Source organism: Mustela erminea, chromosome 3, assembly GCF_009829155.1.
Source record: "Mustela erminea isolate mMusErm1 chromosome 3, mMusErm1.Pri, whole genome shotgun sequence".
NCBI classification, from domain to species: Eukaryota; Metazoa; Chordata; class Mammalia; order Carnivora; family Mustelidae; genus Mustela; species Mustela erminea.
In genome coordinates, this window is record NC_045616.1 from 25,380,016 (window position 1) to 25,395,309 (window position 15,294).

The window sequence follows — 15,294 nt, forward strand, 5'->3', positions numbered from 1 at the left end:
CTGCCTATTGCTTTCAAAATCAAATCTGATATTTTGAATGTAGCGTTCTAGATTCAAAATCTCTTTTTTTTCTGAATTTTAAAGACATTGCTACATTTTCTAGTTTCCAGTAATGCTGATGGAAAATGCAAATGCAAATCTTATTTTTATCCTTGGAAAGGTAAACTCATTTTTCTTTTTAGATGATTGTATACATTTTAATTCATACTTGGAATTCTGAGTTTTATTAGGATGAACCTAGGATTGGGTTGTTTCAAATTCATTATGCTGTGCATGTAAAGTTCCCTTAAAATCTGACGGCTTGTGCCTGGATTTCAGTTACTGAAAATTGCTTCTTATACTTTCTTTTTCCTTCCTCTCTACCATTCTCTACTATTGAACATTTGAGTAATCTCTGAGCCCAATTCTACTGACTTTTGTATCTCTTGACAGTGAGTTGTTTGCTGTGTGTACATCTCCTAATTTTTTATTAAGCTATGGATATAATGTATAGTAAGAATGGACAGAGAGAAATGAGATTTAGGCCTGGAAATGTGTAGGTGTCTTCTGCTGTGTCCTTAGTATAAGGTGTTGGGTCTATAGAGTCAGGAGGTGAGCTGAATTTGGAATTTTTGTCGCTATATTTACTCTTGATGCAAGACTAGAGTCAAATTGCTCTATTGTTTCCTTGTGTTTATGTTGAATCTGGTGTGCCGGAGAGACTTTCTTTCTTTCGTTTTAAATTTTTATTTATTTATTTATTTATTTATTTATTTATTTATTCATTTGAGACAGAGAGACACAGAGAGAACATGAGCAGGGGAGAGAAGCAGAGGGAGAGGGAGAAGTAGACTCTCTGCTGAGCCAGGAACCTGACATAGGGCTCAAACCCAGGACCCAGAGATCATGACCTGAGCCCAAAGCAGATGCTTAACCTCTGAACCACCCAGGTGCCCCGAGTTTTTCTTGAGATTTTCTTGTACCCTTGGGCTTCATTTTTTCTTGTGCCATGGCATGAGTATCTCTTCACATTTTTTCCTCTCCTCCAGAAATGTTATTGCATGTCTGGCTATTTTTAGCCTGCTGGTGTTGTGTCTTCTTCTGATCCAGCCTTAGTCCTAAGTGGGCTGCATGTCCCTGGCTCTCAAGGGTGGAGTTTCCTCTGTGATCCTGCTCCTTGTCCCTATGCCAGCCAGCCTCTGCCTTGTATATTTTGCAGGTTTTGTGCTGGAACAGTTTTTCTGCCTTTCCTCATGAGTACATATGGGATTGGTATGGGATGCTACTGTATGGAATTCTGGATGCAGGAATGTGTGTTGCCCCCTGTCAGGAGTAGGATTTTCTTTTTTACTTTTTTAGCCATAATGAAAAGTCCCCAGGGTAGTAGAATTTCCTTGATGTTTAAGGTGTTTTAGAATTTTATTTCATCGAGACTTTTAGGCTTGGAGCTTTAGGCTTTTCTCACCATGATCATCTCTTTATTCCTCTAGACCTGCCCACCAAGGAAGGATCTCCTCAGCCTCCCACTTTGCCCCTGGTCTTGTTCACGAGCACCAATGGAGGTCATTGGAAGAGAGTAGGAACAAAATTGCCTGTGCTTACAGCTTCCCAGGGTTCTGTTCTCTCCTGCTAACCCACATTCCGGCTTTAGCTATCATGATGGGTAATTGTTTTTCAAAATTTACTTGATTGAGAGATCACAAGTAGACAGAGAGGCAGGCAGAGAAAGAGGGAGAGGCAGACTCCCAGCTTAGCAGAGAGCCCAATATGAGGCTCCATCCCAGGACCCTGAGATCATGACCTGAGCCAAAGACAGAGGCTTAACCCACTGAGCCATCCAGGTGCCGCATCAGGATGGGTGATTTTATATGTCAACTTGTCTGGGCCACAATGCCCACATATGTGGTCAAGTGTTCCTCTGGATGTTTCTGTGAGAGTGTTTTGGGGCAAGCTTCACATTTAAATGGGTGAACTATGTGTAAGGCCAGTTGCCTTCTACTGTATGGCTTGGCCTCATCCAATCAGTGGAAGGCCCGAATAAAACAAAAGTCTGACCTCTTCTGAGCTGGGAGAGTTCTGCCATCAGAGGCCTTTGTAGTGACCTAAAATATCAGTTCTTCCCTGTGTTTCCATCTGGCTGGTTTATCCTACAGATTCCAGACTTGCCAGCCTCTGTAAATGTGTGAGCCAACTCCTTAAATTTTCTCTCTGTCTTTTCTCCTTCTCACTTGCCGATTGCTTCTGATTCTCTGGAGGATGCTGACTGATAGAACAATTAAAATAAATTTACCTGGATTCTTATAATCTTACAACCTACTTGTATGATACTTGAATTTCTTCCTCCCTTGTTGTGCCACAGGTGAGTCAAAGATTATATCCCATCACTCTGAGGAAGGATCTGTCTTCCCTTGAATTTTAGGCTATAGGATTACCTTGCAAATTCATCTTTCTGACAGGTTTGAGAAAAATTAGGATTTTTAAAAAAGTTTTTCACCACTTTTTTGTTATTTATTTATTTATTTATTTGTCTATTTATTGTTTTGGGGAACACAATATTCTTTCCAGCTGTCTAAATCCTAGACAGAAGACTTTTCGGTGATAATCTTCTGTAATCTCTCTTTGCCTAAAAGTAGTTTTTTTTTTAAGATTTCTTTTTTTTTTAATTTCTTTTCTGCATAACAGTATTCACTGTTTTTGCACCACACCCAGTGCTCTATGCAATATGTGCCCTCCCTAATACCCACCACCTGGTTCCCCCAACCTCCTACCCCCTGACCCTTCAAAACCCTCAGATTGTTTTTCAGAGTCCGTAGTCTATCATGGTTCACCTCCCCTTCCAATTTCCCTCAACTCCCTTCTCCTATCCATCTTCCCTTGTCCTTCATATTATTTGTTATGCTTCACAAATAAGTGAAACCATATGATAATTGACTCTCTCTGCTTGACTGATTTCACTCAGCATAATCTCTTCCAGTCCCATCCATGTTTCTACAAAAGGTGGGTATTTATCCTTTCTGATGGAGGCATAATACTCCATAGTGTATATATGGACCACATCTTCCTTATCCATTCGTCCACTGAAGGGCATCTTGGTTCTTTCCAGTTTGGCGACCGTAGCCATTGCTGCTATAAATATTGGGGTACAGATGGCTCTTCTTTTCACTACATCTGTATCATTGGGGTAAATACCCAATAGTGTAATTGCAAGATCATAGGGAAGCTCTATTTTTAATTTCTTGAGGAATCTTCACACTGTTCTCCAAAGTGGCTGTACCAACTTGCATTCCCACCAACAGTGTAAGAGGGTTCATCTTTCTCCACATCCTCTCCAACACATGTTGTTTCCTGTCTTGCTAATTTGGCCATTCTAACTGGTGTAAGGTGGTATCTCAATGTGGTTTTAATTTGAATCTCCCTGATGACTAGTGATGATGAACATTTTTTCATGTGTCTGATAGCCATTTGTATGTCTTCATTGGAGAAGTGACTGTTCATATCTTCAGCCCATTTTTTGATATGATTGTTTTGTGTGTGTTGGGTTTGAGGAGTTCTTTATAGATCCTGGATACCAGTGTATCAGTACATTGTCTGTACTGCCATTTGAAAATATCTTCTCCCATTCCATGGGTTGCCTCTTTGTTTTGTTGACTGTTTTCCTTTGCTGTGCAGAAGCTTTTGATCTTGATGAAGTCCCAAAAGTTCATCTTCACTTTTGTTTCCTTTGCCTTTCAAGACATATCTTGAAAGAAGTTGCTGTGGCTGATATTGAAGAGGTTACTGCCTATGTTCTCCTCTAGGATTCTGATGGATTCCTATCTCACATTGAGGTCGTTTATCCATTTTGAGTTTATCTTTCTGTACGGTGTAAGAGAATGGTCGAGTTTCTTTCTTCTACATATAGCTGTCCAGTTTTCCCAGCACCATTTGTTGAAGAGACAGTCTTTTTTCCACTGTATATTTTTTTTCCTGTTTTGTCAAAGATTATTTGACCATAGAGTTGAGGGTCCATATCTGGGCTCTTTACTCTGTTCCACTGGTCTATGTGTCTCTGTTTATGCCAATACTATGCTGTCTTGGGGATCCCAGCTTTGTAGTAAAGCTTGAAATCAGGTAACGTGATGCCCCCAGTTTTATTTTTGTTTTTCAACATTTCCTTAGCGATTCGGGGTCTCTTCTGATTCCATACACATTCTAGGATTGTTTGTTCCAGCTCTTTGAAAAATGCCGGTGGAATTTTGATCGGAATGGCATTAAAAGTATAGATTGCTCTAGGCAGTATAGACATTTTAACAATGTTTATTCTTCCGAACCAAGAGCATGGAATGGTCTTCTGTCTTGTTGTGTCTTCAACTTCTTTCATGAGTGTTCTGTAGTTCCTTGAGTACAGATCCTTTACCTCTTTGGTTAGGTTTATTCCCAGGTATCTTATGGTTCTTGGTGCTATAGTAAATGGAATCGATTCTCTAATTTCCCTTTCTGTATTTTCATTGTTAGTGTATAAGAAAGCCACTGATTTCTGTACATTGACTTTGTATCCTGCCATGTTGCTGAATTGCTATATGAGTTCTAATAGTTGGGGGGTGGAGTCTTTTGGGTTTTCCATATAAAGAATCATGTCATCTGCAAAGAGACAGAGTTTGACTTCTTCATTGCCAATTGGATACCTTTATTTCTCTTTGTTGTCTGATTGCTGTTGCTCGGACTTCTAATACTATGTTGAACAAGAATGGTGAGAGTGGGCATCCTTGTCGTGTTCCTGATCTCAATGGGAAGGCTGCAGTCATCCCATTGAGGATGATATTTGCTGTGGGTCTTTCATAGATAGGTTTTATGAAGTTCAGATATGTTCCCTCTATCCCTATACTTTGAAGTGTTTTAATCAGGAATGGATGCTGCATTTTGTCAAATGCTTTTTCTGCATCAATGGAGAGGACTATGTGGTTCTTCTCTCTTCTCTTATTAATTTGCTCTATCACATTGATTGATTTGTGAATGTTGAACCATCCTGGTAGCCCAGGGATGAATCCCACCTGTTCATGATGGATAATCTTTTTAATGTACTGTTGGATCCTGTTTGCTAGGATCTTGTTGAGAATCTTGGCATCCATATTCATCAGTGATTTTGGTCTGAAATTCTCCTTTTTGGTAGGGTCTTTGCCTGGTTTAGGGATCAGGGTAATGCTGGCTTCATAGAAAGAGTCTGGAAGTTTTCCTTCTGCTTAAATTTCTTGAAACAGCTTCAGGAGAATAGAGATAACACTTTGCTTTATGCACTTAATAGTCTTTGCTGTTGATTCCAATTATTTCCAGTCAGATCTTATAAATGAAGAGCAGGAAAATTATTTAATAACCAATGCAAACTATCTTTTTCTTTGCAAGTTTTATCATATGGGGACAGGTTTCATAAAACAGGATGAAGCACTAGAATGCTGATGGCTTGCTTTTCTAAAGATTATTGTAGGAATGATGCATATTTGAATTTAAATTACTAGGGCTCTGAAGTATTATCATGGCCGTGCCTTTGGAAGGCCTATAGGTAACCCTAACCATTACATCTTGGGTAAGGACAGGGAAAATAGTGCTTCCCCTGAAGAATTTGAGGAAAAGTGATTGTGTCAGTCACATGACTGAAATCACATGGAATGGCCAAGATTTCAAAGAACTTTCAAGTCTGAATAAACCTCAGAGATTATTTTCTCAACCCTTTAATTAGAGAACAAGCTGATTCCCTGAGAATATTAGATTTTACTAAAGGTTACACACAGTATATTGCCAGATTCACCATTAGTATTCTGGTCTCTTTTATCCCTGGGCTCTGCTCTCAGTGTCATCCACCATTAGACATGGTCACATACGATCACAAGTTGAAACCATGCAGTTGTATGAAAACAAAAGTCCCAGGGTCAGAATTCAGACACTTCCAGTGAGTGTTTGCAATGTTTCATGCATAGCTAGTTTCAAGAGATTAGAAAGTTGGTATTTCCACTTATAACTTCCTAACTTAGTTTTAATTTCTTTAACTCAGTAGGCTAGATAGGTTAAAATGTCTAGGACCAAAATCTCAGGTGAGTTGGATTTCCTGGAAACCATCTTGATTTACAGTTGAGTGGGTGAGTAGATAAACACTCAATTGAAGTAGAGGTGTTATATTTTCATATCTTGGTTCCTCTTTTTGGTGTCACCTCTATGGACACGCTTTTCTCTCCACACCTTTTTCATGGCTAGAATTAGAGTGAGGCACCTCAGACACACAAATCAAGAAGAGTTGGACTTTCCAGAATTCCCAGAGGAACCACCTCTTTGGATTTTGTAGCTTGGGAGTCTCTCACCCACCACGTTCTTGGCCCTTCCTTTGGCCGTTGATCTCTTCTCTGACAGTGTATGGAGAGAATGACAGGAAGTTTCTGTCTGCAAGGCACTTTTAGCTCCAGAGAAGAGACATGTGGCAATAATATCATATAGTATTGATAATATTTTAGTCAGAATGTCTTGCAACTAAAATATTCAAATTGTGAGAATTAAGTAGATGAGATATAATGTATAGTTCAGATAACATTTTCCTGGTTATGTAACATAGATTAACAAATAACCAATGGTTTCCTCAGAAGGATCTCACCATGGGAGGAGTCTCCTGATCTTTTTTTTTTTTAAGAGTTTGTTTATTTATTTGACAGGCAGAGATCACAAGTAGTCAGAGAGAGGCAGGCGGGGGTTGGTGGAGAGAGCAGAGAGCCCGATGCGGGGCTTGATCCCAGGACCCTGAGATCATGACCTGAGCTGAAGGCAGAGGCTTAACCCACTGAGCCACCCAGGCATCACTGCTTTGAATATTTTGAAATATGTAGGATTTAACACCAAAAAGACATCAGTTATCCATAAATTTATTTATAAATGTAATATCAACCTGATAAATACCAACAGAATTCTCTCATTTCTCACCCACCCCTTTGGCATGATTGAAGCTGAAGGGGCACTGGATAGGGGAGAAAACAGTGTCCACTTGATAGGCCATGGGAGAGTAGTGTCATCAAGGTGATGGACAGGGAATGCCGGAGAGGAAGTTGGAGCAGCATAAGGAGTTGGTGTCGGTGGGGCAGTCCTGAAGACACAGTGAAAGGGATTTTAGGAAATAAGGAATTTGGGCCATAAAAAAGTCAAATAGGGACCAGTATGAGGATGCTGAATGGTGTACAGAAGAGAGATTTCTGATGATAGAAACTCTTATGGATATAATCTTCTCCTGGAGATGTGGAATAGCCTTCTCAAGTTGAGGGTTATTCTAGATACAGTATGATTGTCTAGAAGGAGGTGGAGAAGGAGGAAATGCCCATCACTTACCTAAGCACATATGGCAGCCTTACCTGCATCAATGTGGAGTACTATGTGCTCAAGGGCAATCACTTTAAGAAATGCTCTGAGTGGACTCTGGTCACAGAGCTGGTGAGCTCTCAGTAATCGTACTGATGAGAACAGGGAAGGTATGATGGGGAAGCATTGTCATGAGGTAAAATAATACCTCATGAAGTAAAAGGAAAGTTCTGGTTTTGTTTTTGCAGTGTTCAAGTTTGCTGATCTCTGTACTCCTGGAAAACAGCAATGATTAAGAAATCCCCCTACCTTTTTGCATTCTGGGAAACAGCTTGATGCAAAGAACCACCCTTCTCTGCATGATGTAAGTTTTGCAGTGTTCCCCTCGATTACCCTTGACAAGTCTAGACACAGCAATTCTAAATCCCCATTCTTTGTCTCAGGAAGGATTAACTGCCCTATTTCTTCTCACTGATGGACCTGAACAAAATGCCCAGGCATGTGACTTCAGTAAAATTTAGTTGGACTCTTCTCCTCCCCTCTGATCTCTGGCTTGCTCCTGAGGTTCTCCAAGGCAGTGGAACATAAAACAGCTCTTCTTTGATGGCCCCTCCCAAGAATGAGGACCAAAGAGAAAGCTTACGGACGTACATAAAAGCATTCCTTGCTCAACTGTCTGATCATGCCACCTGTTCATTCCCCCACACCTGGTTGTTTGTGGTCTTGTTTATTCCTCCCCAAAAATGTCCTTTCTGTCTGACCTTTAAGACACTTAGGGATCAGATGGCCAGTGCATTCTCTAATTGCAGTAGTCTCCCCACCCCCATAAGATTTTCCTTCCTGATGCCTGGACTTCAATGTGTTTTTCTGACACTTTGTAACTCTTGTTTTCTTTTGCTGTCTGACATCTGCAGTGTTGCTTGTTCACCCAAAGTGATATCTGAAGAGTGGCTAAAGCCAGAAGAGGGCTGCAGATACACACTGGAGACCTCTCTTCATGGAGGTGGGAGGTGACAACCGGCAGCTTGAAGTAATGAAGTCAAAGAATTTTCAGAAGAGTTCGGAAAAAGAGAATAGACTTGGGGTTAGAACCTTCAGGCATATTAGATATTCGAGGAAAATCAAGAAATCCTAGTACTGGTGACGTTCAGACAACACAAGCATTGGCACACCAACCCCTTCTTCATAGTGGAAAATACGTGTACAACTTGACTTCCCCAAAACTTACCTACGAGTTGCCCACTGTTGACAAGAAGCCCTACCAATAACATGAACAGTTGGTTAACACAGATTTTGTATGTTAGATGTATTCTCTATTCTTATAGTAAAGTGAGGTAGAGAAAAGTAAATGTTATTAAAGTTATAAGGAAGAGAAAATACATTTACATACTGTACTCTTTTAATAAAAAAAATCTGTGTGAAAGTAGACCTTTGGAGTTCAAACTCATGTTTTTCAAGGGTCAACTACAGAGGGAAAGCAATAAAGTAAGAAATCTTTCCTTTCCTCTTTCTGCTCTTCTTCCTCCTCCTTTCTTTTCTTTGTTCTTTTTTAAATGATTAACTCCATGAATAATTAGACAATATCAACTGCTTAAGCAGCAGTTATGATACAGTGGAAGGAGCATTGAAAATGAAGATATTTGGAATCTTCTACTTTAACAATAGTTACCACTTTGACACTAAAAGTAATTTTATGTATTTGACTGTTAAATGAAGGAAGTAGAATTGGTATTGTGAACAGAAGCATCTAAAATGAAGTAAAAATGTCAAGAGGCCATATATTAGAGCCGGGGGGCCCTGGGCGGGTTAGGCTTATGCTCAATCGTACTTGGATAGAACATGAACTTTTTAGACTGCCAACCACAAATAGCATATCCTGTTGGTATTCTCAGAATGAGATTTATTTTGCCATACTCCAGCCTAGCAGTTAGCATAGTAACCTGGCCTATCTAGATCAGTGTTAATTATTTTTACCTATGTCTGTCATAATTTTTCCAAAACAACTTACACAAGCATTTGGTTTTGCCTTTATAAACTCTTTCTCCTCCCTACTTGCAGCACATTTAATTTTCCTTCTGAATTGCTGACTCACCAATTCAAATTCCTAAACACCCCAAATAAACTTTAGGTTTGCTTTATTGCCTAGGTCTTTCTTCTTCAAGGTATTATCTGTCTAAAAATTTAAAAATCCAAGTTCTGTTTTGTCTTCAGCAGGATTCACTGGCTTTCATAAAATATGAAAAGGCTGCTGTCAGAACTTCAAAAATGCAATACATAATGTTATTGAAGTCAAGTCCTTAAAGAAAGCTTTGGAAGAAAATTATTCTAAGGACAAGTAACATAATGATTATGATTATGATACAAGTAAATGATGATGTGAAGTAATTATCTGAAGTGAGCAAACATGAAAAGAAGCCATAATATTGACAAACCAATAAATCATTTAAAGAAAAAAAAAAAAAAAAACAGCCAAGATGGAACTTGGGCCCAAATGAGTGCCCATTTCAAATTTTCCATCATTGCCTTCTGAAAAAGACTTTGTAGTTCCCCCTGAACTCTAGAAGATACCAGCTGACCCCAACATAAAAACATTAAGTGAACAACAACAACAACAACAACAACAAAAACAAAACAGAGAGAGAGAAAGTCTGAAAGCCCTGTGAGGAGTAGGAGTGATGGGGAAGAAAGATATGAAGAAGAAAAAATTTTACCACCTTTCCTGCCTGAGGATAGTGATTTGACAGTGGTGATGGCTTCTTCATTGGGAAAATTATTGTTCATATCGAAAGAGGGAAAGTGGTTGCCATTCTTCAGTTAAGGAACAGAGAAGCCCCAAAAAGCATTACCCTAAAAAGACATCCTTGAAGTCTATGGAGTTAGAGGAAATGGTAAAAACTGTTCAAGGATTGAAGACAGGAAGTCTGAATCCATGCTTTCCTCTTCTTTCTCAGGATCCAAGAGCTCTGGAAAGACATTATGGGGAAAAACTGGCTCTGAATAGCAAAATGGCAGTTTGTCCTCAAAATAAACTTGAGTTCAAGAATCTGTCTCTTTAGGGGCACCTGGGTGGCTCAGTGGGTTAAAGCCTCTGCCTTCAACTCAGGTCATGATCCCAGGGTCCCGGGGTAGGGTCCCATATAGGGCTCTCTGCCCAGCAGGGAGCCTGCTTCCTCCTCTTTCTCTGCCTGCCTCTCTGCTTACTTGTAATCTCTGTCTGTCAAATAAATAAATAAAATCTTTAAAAAAAAAACAAAAAAAGAATCTGTCTCTTTAAAAATAAACAATTGCAGCTACTCCCTCATGGTTTATGGGAAGCAAGCAGGAGTTGCTGTTCTTTCGAATAACAAATTAGAATTGTTGTTTTTGGGGAAGAATGTACATTTGATGAGTGATTAGTGAATTCTCTGTGAACATTTCCCTCTAAAATTTTTTTTCTTTTTTTTTTACTAACCTTTATTTAATTTATTTTTTATTTTTTATTAACATATAATGTATTATTAGCCCCAGGGGTACAGGTCTGTGAATCATCAGGCTTACACATTTCACAGCACTCACCATAGCACATACCCTACCCAGGGTCCATAACCCAGCCACCCTCTCCCTATTCCCCTTCCCCCCAGCAACCCTCGGTTTGTTTTGTGAGATTGAGTCTCTTATGGCTTGTCTCCCTCCTGATCCCATCTTGTTTCATTTTTACCTTCCCTACCTCCCAACCTGTCCCACCCCCCCCACATTTCCTCTCAAGTTCTTCCCATCAGGGACATCATTGCAAATGGCAAGATTTCATTTCTTTTGATCTAGCTTATTATTTAAACATGTATTTGACTCAGCCTCTTTGGAGTAGTCCTGGAAATAAGTTCGTTTTGTCTCTGTTTTCTTTTTTAAGTGTGTTCAAGTTACATTTATGTAAGCCTTTCACAAACCAAGTATATATTTAAACTCATTTTCAGTAATGTGCTCCAGAATGTTTGCTCTATGAAATGATTTTGGATTTATAATTGTCTCCTATTTTTCATTTGTTTTTATCATGAAATATATTTCACTGGTTCAACTCTAGTGTGTTTGCCTTGAAAATAAATGTCAAGATAAATTCAAAGTAATAATAGAAAATTATTTGGAGGAAATTATAGCAATTGAAAACAGATCAACTTTAGGGCCTCTGGGTAGTTCATTAGGTTAAGCATCTACCTTCAATTTAGGTCATGATCCCAGGGTCCTGGGATGGAGCCTCTTACTGGGCTCCCTGCTCAGCGGGGAGTCCACCTCTATCTCTCCTCCCTTTGCCTCTCCCCACTGCTTGTTCTCTCTCTGTCTCTCTCAAGTAAACAAAATATTTTAAAAAAATAGAAAATAGATCACCTTTGTTAAGTTATGCCTGTTAGCCAAACTAAGATAAACTTTTATTATGGAAAAAAAAACTTTTATTATGTGTATACAGCTAATAAATTATACCAATAAAAATTATTTTTAAATGTAGTTTAAAAAATAAAATAAATAAAATAAATCCCTCAAGAAATCTCAAATGTTGGCACCAGGCATTTAGCACTGATGCCTCTGTGAAAAGATTTATGTTTGCAAACCATCTGTCAGTGAGTAACTACTTTCTCTTGGAGTGATTGGGTTAGTTTATTAAAAACTTGTAGAACATTACTTTTTCCTTTTATGCAAACTCCCATAAAGAAACTTAACTACAGGTAATTTGACAAATGAAATGGTAAGTGTCCTTTTATCACCATAGGAAGAAATGGTTTTATCACCACAGGTAGTGAAAGACAGCCATTGCCAGAAAACATGTAACTTTTGCATCTAATCAGTCAGAGCACCCATTTTAAAGTGCATTTAAATGAATGTGGAAACATATTCATCAAAGCAGCCCAATGCCAATTTTCAGGAGAATTTTACAAAAGCAGCGCTTTCATCAGATTATCAAAGGCAAGTGAGAATTGCCCTTTTGGACTTATAAAGGAGAAGAGAGAAGGAAAATTGACTTAAATGACTAGCATCATTAAAATTAAGTAGGATGTGAAAATATTTACACAGAGTAAGTGCTGCAAGTAAGTTAGCTATTTCAAATGTCTTCAGTTTGCACTGGCCCAACTCTCAGTGCTAAATCTTGACATTTTGACTTAGATTTGCAATTTTTTATACCCATCTTGTACAAAAACACTCAGCATACAGTTAGCTATTGATGCGTATTTATTGAGTGTTAACAGTCATCCAGGAAGTGTATTAAGATTTTTATTACTTAATCTTCAACTCCATAAGATGGCCACCATATTAAGAGGAAGAAATCAGGGCACTGAAGGTACAACTCGCTTACCCAACCTCCAACAAGTACTAAGTGACAGATTTGGGATTCACACTGTGAGCTCAACCTCAAGCCTGTGCTCTTAAACTGCCCTGCCTCACAGTCATAAATCTGGAAATTTTAGGAAAGACCATTACAGAAATTAACCTCACTTGTCCCTTTTCCTTTTTTTTTTTTTCTTTCTTTTTTCCTTGTACTCTCCCTGTACTTCTCCTTGGATAGCTTTGCAGCAGTAGGGAGATTTGTTAACAGGAGGGTGTGACATTTATTATTTAAATTTCCCCTTGACAGCTGGCATCAGGAAAGTGCCATTCTACTCTATATTTTTGACCTATAAAATCTGCTTTTGGGGAGTGTTAAAAAGATAAGCATTGTTGAGGTGCCTGGGTGGCTCAGTGGGTTAAAGCCTCTGCCTTCAGCCCGGGTCATAATTTCGGTGTCCTGGGATGGAGCCCCACATTGGGCTCTCTGCTTGGCAGGGAACCTGCTTCCTCCTGTCTCTCTGCCTGTCTCTCTGCCTACTTGTGTTATCTGTCAAATAAATAAATAAAATCTTAAAAAAAAAAAAAAAGAAGAAGATAAGCATTGTTAAAAAATCCCATAGCCGGTTCTTTAAGTCAAAATTTTCACTCATGCACTAACCTGCTAAGTAGTGGCTCTAATAAGCTTACACTGTATTTTGTATTTAGAGCAGCATTCAAAACATACCACAGCTTCTCCTGGTTCAAGAAGAAACCAATTTAATTTCATGTTAATTTAGCAGAAAGAGTGCCCACTCAATAGTCATATGACCAGATTGCTTAACTGTCGGAGGCTTTCTTAACCTTTCCTGTCGATAAATTATAACTAAGATCCTTTCTTTTCCAAGAAGAAATTATGCACATAAATGAGTTTTAAAGTTAAACTATTCTTTTTCAGAATAGATATGTTTGATTATGAGAAACGTTTCTCTTTATTTCAAAAGATTTTATTTACTTATTTGACAGAGACACAATGAACACATGCAGGGGGAGTGAAAGAGGAAGATGCAGGCTTCTTGCTGAGCAGGGAGCCTGATGCGGGGCTCAGTTCCAGGACCCTGGCATCACGACTGGAGCAGAAGGCAGAAGCTTAACGCCTGAGCTACCCAGGCGTGCCTGGAAACATAGTTTTTTCACATGCTGTGTTAATTAAAGCCAGAGAAAAGCTCAACACACTTCTGGTTATCTGAATTCATCTTTACTCATTTATGGATTTATGTATATTTTTGTTCTGTAAATCTCAAATGTCTACTACTGTTGCTGATAGTAGAGTTAGAGTAGTTAACAAGGTTGATCATAGATCCAGCTTCTATAAGGTTTACATTTGGATGGACATGTTATTTCTGGAGGGTATTTTTTTCCTATTAAAAATTCAGTAGGAAGCAATTTATCATTGACTCGCCCAACTCTATGTATAATTATAGCTGTCCATTCAGAAGAATTTGTGAATTACTATCAATGTTAGAGAGTCTGGGTAAAAATAAATAAAAAACCTGTGTTGACCTGTGAGAATGTCTTCAGATCAGGGTACCTCAGGGGGCAATCAGTTACATAATTAGGTTCATATGCATTTCACGATCATTAGATCCTGTACCAGGTTAAGTACGTAAGTAACATTATTGAATGTGTTGCTGTGCTTTCACGGATTACTTTTAGTTGATACTTCACGTAAGTACAACCTAATCCATTATCACATAAATTCCATCTTGTATTTATAAGAGAGCAGTCACATAGAACTTTATCAAGGCTTTTATACTTCTTTAAAACCTGGAAACTTGGAAAGATGTGATTACTTATTCTTAAGCAAAAGTACTTCAAAAAGAGGAAGGAATCATAATTATCCAAAGTTTGCAAACTGTTTTCCCCAGATTTACATGATTTTTTTTTAACTTTTAGGATGAAGTTAGTGTTTTTGCATAAGTACTACGTACTAAACTGGGAATTCAAAAGTTCTTGAAAATTGTAAGTTTAAAAATTAATTCATATTACTAAAATGTAACTATTTTCAACATCTGTGGAATATCAAGCTAGTTGAATATGTTCATCTGTGTCTGTGTACAAGTGGGCAGGTAAATGGATGGATGGAAAGAGGAGCAGAAGCTATTTTGTAGAAATTGAATTACACTACAATTAATTAAAATATTTAACTTAACTATACTTGAACTTACCAAAAAATGAAATGGGAATGAAGCTAGCAGCGCTGAACTTTAAATGTGTTTCATAAACACAAATTTATTCATTCTTTAAAAACTCTTTATAATTAAAGGTAAAGAGTTAAAAAATACTGAGATCGGTATAATTTTAAGTTTCATTCTTAGATAGTATCAATTTAATCCTGCCATTAAAGATGAAAGTAACACATCTGTACTCACCTCTTTCCTCTTAGATTTTGTAGCTATTTCTGTTTTGTAAAGACATTTAAAATCTGCATTTACTTCGTAACCGTAATCTCTGTACTTGCTTTATTTTTGTATTTTGGATTTAATGGATCCACTGCCCTTCCCCAGTCACATTCATAATATTTGAGGGATTTTTAAAACACCATCTCCAGTTTGGCTGGGTTTCATTGTCATAGGAATTTTTTTTAATGCCTTTTCAGTTAAGACTCACAGATGATACAGTGTTGGGATTTCTGCTTGCTCTTAAAATTTTATAATTATCTATTTGTGGCTTTTTTTT

The 15,294-nt window shown here is 38.2% G+C and overlaps 2 protein-coding genes across 6 annotated transcripts in view; one reads left to right on the forward strand and one right to left on the reverse strand.

Annotated features, from left to right (window-relative positions):
- Nucleotides 1-8,713, forward strand: part of LOC116585999 (protein FAM170A-like) — a 65,588-nt gene extending 56,875 nt beyond the window's left edge. For 3 of the 5 annotated variants that reach the window (XM_032335452.1, XM_032335455.1, XM_032335456.1), the window contains 2 exons: nt 7,536-7,651; nt 8,202-8,713. In XM_032335452.1, the coding sequence (XP_032191343.1) occupies nt 7,536-7,583 (48 nt within the window). In that variant the 3' untranslated portion in view covers nt 7,584-7,651; nt 8,202-8,713. Of the gene's footprint in view, nt 1-7,535; nt 7,652-7,730; nt 7,785-8,201 lie in introns of those variants that run through there. The other 2 variants (XM_032335454.1, XM_032335457.1) reach the window with 1 other exon arrangement.
- LOC116587173 (protein FAM170A-like) overlaps nt 1-15,294 on the reverse strand; it is a 932,324-nt gene that overhangs the window by 365,873 nt on the left and 551,157 nt on the right. The window lies entirely within an intron of this gene.